The sequence below is a fragment of the Populus euphratica genome, unplaced genomic scaffold (assembly GCF_000495115.2).
Source record: "Populus euphratica unplaced genomic scaffold, PopEup_1.0 scaffold69.1, whole genome shotgun sequence".
NCBI lineage: Eukaryota > Viridiplantae > Streptophyta > Magnoliopsida > Malpighiales > Salicaceae > Populus > Populus euphratica.
Genome location: NW_011499947.1, coordinates 240,750 through 250,555, shown reverse-complemented (window position 1 = coordinate 250,555; position 9,806 = coordinate 240,750). Strand labels below are relative to the sequence as shown.

General features: G+C 32.7%; 1 protein-coding gene across 4 annotated transcripts; it reads left to right on the top strand.

The window, feature by feature from the left end:
* Nucleotides 1-6,883: 6,883 nt before the first annotated feature.
* On the top strand, nucleotides 6,884-7,897 carry LOC105137659 (probable glutathione S-transferase parA). Of its 4 annotated transcripts, none has more exons than XM_011043481.1 (3): nucleotides 6,884-7,275; nucleotides 7,352-7,716; nucleotides 7,788-7,897. In XM_011043481.1, exons 1-2 carry the CDS (start codon nucleotides 6,961-6,963, stop codon nucleotides 7,694-7,696), a joined length of 660 nt encoding a protein of 219 aa, XP_011041783.1. In that variant the 5' UTR covers nucleotides 6,884-6,960; the 3' UTR covers nucleotides 7,697-7,716; nucleotides 7,788-7,897. The 4 variants fall into 4 exon arrangements, with proteins under 4 accessions (XP_011041783.1, XP_011041782.1, XP_011041781.1 ...); XM_011043480.1 differs by having other exon boundaries at nucleotides 7,777-7,897; XM_011043479.1 differs by having other exon boundaries at nucleotides 7,352-7,724; nucleotides 7,785-7,897.
* The last annotated feature ends 1,909 nt before the right edge of the window (nucleotides 7,898-9,806 follow it).

The window sequence follows — 9,806 nt, the reverse complement described above, 5'->3', positions numbered from 1 at the left end:
ACAATGACACCATCAAGCGGCGGTTTCGTGGGTTTTCGTGATCTGTTTCGTCGAATATATTACTACTATTATTAAGATTGGATCGGCTTGTTTTTCTTATTTTATTTTATTTTATTTTTCAGTTGGATGATAAGAATATTGACATTTTTTACACATTGAAGGCTCTTTAAGTAATTTTCAAAATATATTTAGATTGAATAAATATCAATTTAGTAGTTTTTTGGGTTTTTTTTAATGATATAATCATCTTTCTGTACTATTAAAAATCATTAAAATATTATGAATTTTATGTTTTTTCACACTAAAATCATTTTGAAAAAGAGAGCTAAGAAAGCCTTGTTTCAATTACGTATATCTACCATTTTTTGGATGGTATATATTTCATCACCGACATACATTCAAATTGAAATTGAGATATTAATGTAAGTTTTTTACAAATTAATACTTGAAAGAGGTTAATAATAAGTTTTTGTTTAAAATAAATATTTATCTCTCTATTAAAGATATCTAAGAAACTTTCACGATAGAACAAATAGGTTTCACTTCCAATATCAACGCAATTAATTACCCAGTAACACAAATCTTGAGGGCTTTCGAAACACTAAAATTAGATTTTTTTTGTATTAATAATCTTTTTCAAATATGATTAAAGTTGTGGTTATTTTTTAAAGTAATTTTATACTAAAATAAATTAAAATAACTTTTTTATTTTTAAAAAATTATTTTTAAAATTAACATATTAAAATAATTTAAAATACATAAAAAAATTAATTTTCAATAAAAAAATAATTTTTTAGGGACGGAGCCTAAGAGGTGCACATGCTCATAGACAATAATTCCACTCAATTTTGTTTAAGGATTTTAGATAGGTACTGTTTTAGGTTATGTTTTTTAATTTCATTGAAATAATTAATTAAATTGCTTCCAAGGACTGATGATCCTGCCTTAATTTCACCCTTAAAAGATATATTTTTCATCATTGGTTGATGAAAATATTTGAAAATAATGTTGTTGCTCGGTGAATATGAAAAATAAAAGATAAGTATGAAGAACAAGACTTAATTAGTGGTGGAGCCAAGAATGTAATGACAAAATTAGTTTTTAAATTAAATACTTTTAATATCTTCTTAATTTAATTCCCTAAACCAATAATAATTTTCTTCTATTCAAGTTCACATAGATGAACCAATTAAGAACTTCCTTTTTTAAATTAATTACATTAACAATATTTTACTATAATGTAAAATTAGAACAAATCTTAGCAGAAATGTCTTCCTTTACAGTCTTACATTTCCATCGATGCGATGGCCAGTTTGGAATTTTATACTGACAACTATAAATGAATGAAAGAGGCAATAGATGTTACGAGGAAGAGACAAATTTGCTGTAATTAATGTACAGATAAATTTATTTATACTATTGGAGCAATTTTTTCGAACGTGTTCTATCACATTTTAATTTTAATTATATATAATAAAAAATAACAAATAAATTAAATTAAACAACAAGTGGTAGAGAAAAAATATTTTTGTATAAGAGGATAAGCAATATAGCTCAATGTTTAATCCAATAAATATAAAAAAATAAAATTGAGTGAAAAAAATAAAAAATTAGTCTGAAACAATTCAAGTTAGCATGACAAATCATAACTCGAGAAATTAAAGGTGAGTCAACTTGCTAAGCTCACGATTTATGTTATGTGATCGATATAATTTGGTATAAAAACAAATGTAAAAATAATAGATTTGAAAAGAAAATAAGTAAAAAAAATGATGTTAACTTATGTTGATTTTTCAAACTTATGACCTAAGGTATTAGATTGAAAGTATTCTATTTGGAAAAAACACGAAGTTCAATTTTTAACTAATTAAAAATTGAAGGATTAACTCGGGAAAATATTATAAATTACACAAAAAAATTCAAAATAAAAAATAAAAATTAAGAGAATGAGGATAAAAATTGTAATACAAAATAAATTTTATTTTTTATTAAAGGATGAAATCGAAAAGAAAAGTTAATTGAACAAAAGGATAAAAAAAAAATTGAGGATCAAAATTAAAATTAAAATAATTTTTTGATTGAATGGTGAAATTGGAAAGAAAAATCAATTTAACAAAAGGCTCAAAAAATAACCAAAAGAATTATGACCAAATTGAAAAAATAATATGTGAAAAATTAAGATTGAAGAATAAAATTAAAAATAAATAAAACTTATGCTAAAGAGCCAAAAATAAAAATTAAAAGGATAAGGTTTAAAATTGAAATACCACCAACAAAAAAAATTAAACTGTAATTTTCATAGGAGAGAAAAAAAAAAAATTTACTAGTAACAAATTAGACTATCATCATCGACATACATTACACCACAATAAAAAAAAAAAAAAGTAATGACACTTTAAATGATATGGAAAAAAGATATTTTTAGATGTTGTTAGGTGTCTCTTACATGTCGAAAAGTGAGCTATATGTGTTCTTTTTATTTTTTATATTTAATTAAATATCAAATTCTTTTTAGTTAATTTAATAATAATAAAAAATCCTGAAAAGACCAAAAAAATCTGTGAGACCAATTTTAATTTGTTGATTTTTAAAGGATTTTGGTTATTTTATTATGTTATTTTATATATATTTAATTATACATCAAAATATTATCCTTCAACTAACTTGATAACAACCAAAAAAACCATTGTAAATATATAAAAATATTTTTTTATATCAATGTCCTTCAACTAACTTGATAACAACCAAAGAAACTATTGTAAATATATAAAAATATTTTTTTCATATTAATATTTTTTAATAGTATTTTGATTTATTTTATTATATAATTAAAATAAAATAAAAATTTTTTTAATAGTATTTTGATTATTTCATTATATAATTAAAATAAAAAAAATTAATTATTCTTGTTTAATTTAGTAATGATAGATAATTATTCTTGTTTAATTTAGTAATGATTGATTAATGAGCACCGTAAAAAAAGAATTCAATGTCTCTAATAATTATGGTTAAGATTTTTAGCATGAGAGGTAAAACTGTAAAAATATTGTTCCGGCGAACAGTCTTTTCGCTCCCAAGCTACCATACACTCTTTTTCATGAAAGATATTTCCATGTATTAAATTGCAAACCAATTGTAAATTTCAACTAGGGTTTTCATGTGCATGCAAGTGTTTTTGACCGACTCCGCGCTGATATTTTCTTTTTTTTAATAAATTTGGACTAGTTTAAATCTGGGGTTGGTTAAATCTTGGGTTGGTTAGGTCATCAAACCGGTCCGGGTTTTAAAACATTGCTTTCTTTAACAAAAAGCTCCAGTGATTAACTCCACTTGAATGAAGCACACATTAACTGGCTATCTGCCCATTACCCATTATATTGTGATTATTAGAAAATTGATTGATTGTTTTTAACGAGCAGTTTCGCATGGCGGAGCGAGCTGTTAGTTATAGGAACCTGTTAGTTGGTTGGTTGGCTGGTTGGTTAGTTATCAGCGAGGAATTAAACATCTGATTGATTAATTGTTAGTTGGTAAAGATTAGCAGGGTACGTACGTAGCAGTAGGCTGGAGGAGTGAGGGATGAGTGATTGCAGACATCTTCATAGTCTTTCTTCCTCTCGTTTCTTCTATTCTAGATCTCTTCATTTCTGGAACTTCTACTTGTTATGGTCCAGCCATAATAATTGGTATCGGAGCCATTTTACAAGGAAAAAGAAAGGTTGTTTGTGTTCTTGAACAATCAATCAAGGCTCTAGAGGAGCATGGTAGAAATTAAGGTGGATGAACAGATGCAACACCTACAGAGAAGCATGGTAAAAACTCGATTAGATCAGTTCATAATTGGAAGCCATAGTGGCTTTGTTGAAAGCAAATTCAGGTAGTCAAGAAGCTGGTAGACTTAACACCTCAACTGAAGGTATATATTATTCCAAGTCAGATGATGAATCCACGAGGTGATGGGCTTATGAATAAAAAAAAAAGCGATTGCTCCGGTGGTCAAGGCACGTCACGGGTGGGGCACAATATTGCAACGCAAAGAATTGATCTGTCAGATCTCCATGGAGAAAATCCTAGAAACTGGATAAGAAAATGCAAGAATTTCTTTAAGCTGAACTAAATGCCAGTACAACAGTGGGTTGAGCTAGCATCATTGTACCTGGATGGCAAGGCAAATATTTGGTTTGAAGGGTTTTTGTATGCAGGAGAAAATTTGGCAATTTGGCAGGAGTTTACAAGGGCTTCGTGTATAAGATTTGGTAATGGAGAGAATGTGGTTGAAGAACTCAATAAGCTAGCACAGGACAAAAGTGTGGATGAATATGCTGAAAGATTTGAAGAACTCAAGTCTTTAATGAATGCTTTGATTCCTTTTTAACCATAATCTTATACGAGAAGAGGAGAGGCTGGGGCTTTAGATGTGGGAAGAAGTATGCACATAGACATCAACGTAGCATGAAGGAATATTATAGCGGAAGTGGCAGAGGATAGATAGGCTCCTGGAAGAAGGTCAGAGTAATGGAATTACAGCCGAAGAAGGTTAGTTAGCTATTGATTAAGAAGTAAAAATATGTGATATAGTGACTGCTAGTTAGAGTTCGCTAGTGAAGGTTAGCAAGGTAGCAGTTCGTTGCAGTGTGTATATAAGCAAAGTAATGAGGAGTGAGATTTGTGAAAATGAAGGGTTCATTTTTTATTTTTTTTTAATTGTTGAAACGTTAGATCATTGTGCTGCCGGTTCCATGGAGAAAAAGGATGCTATGAGAATTTGGTTGGACCTGAAACATAATGGATTTCTCTCGCCTTCGCCTGCCCCCATGCCACTGTCAAAGCCAAATCCGAAGCCCGCTTCAATGCCAGATAAGAAACGAAAGAGGCACATAGATGATCAGTTTAGTGGGAAACCAAAGCTTGAAATTAAACGGTGCGGCGAGTTGATGGGTTGGCTTGGGTTGCTGCGTCTGCTTCTGGATTGCTGAAGAAAATTAAATGTGGGAATACTCTTTGCGTTGGTATGCTGTCAATGCCAAAAAAGCAGAGTGAGATGCGCACGATTGGCGGGCCCAAGGGAGTATTGAAGGTTTTAGGGGTAGAACCTACCGGCATGTGCTCTCTTGTTCCCCAACCATCTGGGTTGCTTAATGACTTAAATCCAGAGATCATGAATCGGATGCGAAGCAGAAAACAGCTCTTTTCAGTTACTCAGGCTTCAGCTCGAAGAGATACAATATGAAATGTTGACATCCAGAGTAGGCAGGAAAAGAGAATTGGGGAAAATGATGTGAAGGAATGTCCAAATGGTTCTTCAGGAAGTGATCACCTGGAATGATGTTCAAAGGCTCGAAGTAGCCTTTTGTGTGTGAAAAAAGAATATGAGGAAGAGATTTGCGGATAGCTGTGAGAAGGGCAGACGATGAGGATGACAAAGATGATGTGATGTTATTTCTATCTTCAATCACAACATCAGAAAATGCAAGCAGTTCTGTTCTTAGAACTAGCTGTGGTATGTAAAGTGTACATTTTCAATTAATCTAGCTTTTTGGTTCCCAGAAGCTACCGCAGCTTCTCAATGGTTGCAATGTCTTCGCAATGACATCACAGGGCATCTTGAAGGTGCAGTGCAAATTCTTTAAACTAGTGTATTTTTTTTGTTAGAGTATATACATGCTTGCATATCATGAAGCGTCCTATGTTTCCTTTATGTTGCCAGCATTGATGCATACTAGAATTAATTTCAAAATGTAATCCAGACACAGTTGCCTGCACTTATGCTCAAAGAATTTTCATTTGACTACGAAACTGAGTTCTTTGCTGCCAAAAGCGCTGTTTCTATGAATGAATATCCGTAAAGCAACTTGGAGTAATTAATTAGTTTGATCAGATGGATAAGGCACTCAATGAAGAGGTAAATCAACTGGGACGTAATTAAGCACATGTCTGAAGTCCTTTCAAGACATTACAATGCTATTAATTTATATTGCTGAATCTGGACATCAACTCTAGAAACTCTGGTTGAACCAAGTAATGGAAAGGCAGTCACAGAACCTCGAAGTCTACTGTCGTCTCAATCGGTATACAGGATGTTCACCTGGAAACATACAATGTTAGTACTCCAGGTATTGCTTCTTCTTCTTCTTCTTCTTCTTCTTTCTTTTTTGTGATCAATTGCAACCACTGAGATTGCAATTTCTTACTTAGCACTGGCACTTTGTAAAAAGTCACATTAATATGCAAAGAAGGATGACTAAACGAAATACTTTGAGCATTTTAGATGAATTACCCCTGCAGTATGAATTATCGTTGTTATTACAGTAAAATGGTAGTTTGTTGGGAACAAATAGGTAGTCCATATGGAAGCACTGGCCCTTTGTAAAAATTCTCTCTTTTCTATTTCTCCCTCTTCTTTTTACTTGTTTCATAAATATTAGTAGTTACGCCTGAGCTTCGGAAAGCCAAAACACACTTTCAAACACAGTCCACGTTCATCATCAAGCATAACCTTAGGCCTAGGCCTAGTAGTTGAATGCATACCATGCTTCCTCTTTTTTCCCCTAAGAAAATAAAGCCCAAAGAGGAAAAAATCATTCTTCTATAATCTTATGACTTATCCTGGTCAAAGATGGTGGGCATGCTACGGGTTTCTTCACATGGAATCTAGTCTGAAAAGAATATTAATGGATTTGGAGAGGATAAGGTTAAAAAAAGGACAGGTCGATCTTGACAATCACATCTGAACTTGGTAAGCAAGCAACTTAGAACATACCACGATACCATGAATAATTAGCATACACACATGTAACTAGACCTAAGCAATGACATCATATGGTGCAGATCATCATCTTTGATTACACTGTCAATCAGCAGCTATAAATAGTTGCTGCTACCCCATTTCCTTATTCACTGCAACAGCTTAAGAATAGAGAGATCGGTTGAGCTAGGAAAAGATCATCGCTATATTTGGAGATGGAGGACAGAGTGACTCTATTGGATTTCTGGTCAAGTTCATGGGCAATGAGAGTGAAGGTTGCCTTGGCAGAGAAGGGGATAGAATACGAGTCCAGGGAACAGAACTTGATAGACAAGAGCCCTCTGCTTCTTGAAATGAACCCGGTTCATAAGATGATTCCTGTTCTTATTCACAATGGGAGGCCCATTTGTGAGTCACTTAATATTGTCCTATATATTGATGAGTTGTGGAAGGACAAGTCTCCACTGCTACCCTCGGATCCTTACCGAAGATCCCAAGCCAGATTCTGGGCTGATTACATTGACAAGAAGGCGAGTATTTCAGCACTTGTTAGCCTCTTTTTTTGTTTTTCTCGTGTGAGTGTGCTTATTGTTTTTTTGAACGCAGATATACAACAATGCCAAGAAGTTATGGAAGGAGAAAGCAGAAAAGCAGGAAGAGGTAAAGAGGGAATTTATAGAAGGCTTGAGGACTCTTGAAGGAGAGCTTGGAGATAAGCTTTACTTTGGTGGTGAAAGCTTTGGATTTGTGGATGTAGTGCTTGTTCCTGTTACCAGCTGGTTCTACTCTCTTGAGATTTGTGGGAAATTTAGCATTGAGGCTGACTGTCCAAAGATCACTGCATGGATCAAGAGGTGCATGGAAAGGGAGAGTGTGTCCAGTTCACTCCCTGATCCTCACAAGATCTATGACTTCGTATTGCTGCTTAAGAAGAAAATGGGTATGGAGTAGGCTTTCAGGCTTTGAATAATGAGTGAAGGCATTCCTGATAGAATGTCTGTAGCAAGAATGGGAAATGGAATGAAGTTTGGGGATGAAAATAGAGTGATGTTATGTAATAAGTCACAGAGTTTAGCAATTAATGCTGATAATTTTTGCTGTGATTAGACTTTTAATCCATTAATTTGGAAGGTAACAGTATCTGTTTGGAAACGAGGCAGTGTAACCTGTATTTCCAAATGAAAAGCATCAATTTTAAGTGAAAAACAAAGCCTAAATTGAGTGCAAAACTCCAAGCAATATGTAGATGGGCAGAGATCTCGAACAGAAACATGGAGTTACATGTGAAATCCAGAAAAAGCAAAATTTATCGATTTTTCAGTAAACGAAAAAATAGAAAAGAAAAGAAAACATCAGCTGAGCTTGACACAGTGGACATTTTCTTAGTCACAATACTTAGTGAATACAAGTTGGACCTCGCCACTAGCCAGGGGTTGCCCTTGCCCTCTTCCCCACCAAAAGTTTTCAAATCCCTTAAGAATCTTAAGAGTTTTAGGGAATAATTCTTACAAAATGGCCCTTCCAGAATCAAAAGAACACATTCTAAGCCTCCCAGCATTAGAACTTTGGATTCATCCTTGATGCTTCTATATACAAGGAACTAAGCTCCTCGGTTTTGGCAGCGCAGTGAAGCAGATGAAGCAGCTTCGAGATTGGGCTGTTCGAATACAGCATACATATGGTGAAGGAAAACCGGTATGCATGTTAACTTGCTAAATCTTCTTGTTAAGAAAACAAAGTCCTCAGGACGGAATACACTCTGATATTATCATGCACGATTTATTAATTATATCCAGATAGAAGTAATCACTCTGACCCTCTCGAGATTTGAACGTTATTCAACTTTTCATTTATAGTTTCAGAAATTACAGAGGGAAAGTGAAACTACATTCAACTTTTCGAAGGGGAGAGAGTAATGTTTCCATATATAAAGATTACATGTTGAGCCATCATCGGTGTATAATTAATTAATTATTAATTTGCAAGTGCATGTCTTAAATATAATTTAAGGTGGTGTAGGTTACATATTAATGAAAGTCGAATGATCACCGAGAGCCATTTGATTTCTTGCAGCTTCACAATATTATTCGATCATATTTTAGCCTTGTCAAAGATGGTGTCGTCACTTTCGTAAGCATGCATGCTGTTTTAGATGGTGACACAAATTATAAAGAATATGAAGAACACTCTAAGGTGGAAAATGATAAGCTTAAAATAAAGAATAAGCAGCTTTCTCAGGGTTCCTTTTTTTTGTTGCTGTTTTGACTCCTTCATTTTTTTTTATATTCCAAATTCTGAAGGCTGGTTCTAAGCAATGAAGCCATGCCTGATTGTTTACTTGCTTATCAGCACGCCACAGCTCGAGCTCAAATTTGTCAGAAAGATCAACCGCGGAAGAACTGGTTCTGCTTGATTCATGGGCAGAGCACTTAGGGTACCTCTGGTTAGCATCTCAGGATATAAAAAAATTCACATAAAAAAAATATATATGTTTAGTTACAAAAACAAAGATAGATATATATATATATATTATTTGTTGGGGATTGGCATTATTTGTTTCATAGTTACCCGAGTTTTATGATCTAATTCATGAATTTGACATATTAGTCCGATTAACTCATATTTTTTTAATTGATTTTTTTTAATTTTATTATTTAACACTTCATTAATTTGGAATTAGATTTCAGGAATTTTTTTTTGTTTTTTTCTACAAAATTATATCGATCTCATAATTCAAGTCACAAGTTCGTATGGTTGAAGCAGGTTAGTTTTTTAGTCTTATTTTTTAAATTGAGTTTTTTAAAATTTTATCCTTCAATTTTAGGTTAATTGAGAATTGTACTTCATAATTTATTTTAATTTATTTTTTATTAAATTATCTTGTTTTTATGACTCAAGCTATAAGTTTGGAGGGTCAACCAAGATTGACTTGATTTATTTTTTATTTACTTTCTATGAAATTATCTTGGTTTCATGATTTATGTTATGGGTTTGGCGGGTTACTCCAGATTGATTCGGGATATTTTTTATTTTCATCCTTTAACATTAGATTGATTGCGAA

Excerpts from the sequence above, each read along its gene's own strand:
- LOC105137659 (XM_011043481.1), top strand. The coding sequence starts at position 6,961 with ATGGAGGACAGAGTGACTCTATTGGATTTCTGGTCAAGTTCATGGGCA. Across the intron at positions 7,276-7,351 it reads CTGATTACATTGACAAGAAG|ATATACAACAATGCCAAGAA; the intron begins GCGAGTATTTCA and ends TTTTGAACGCAG.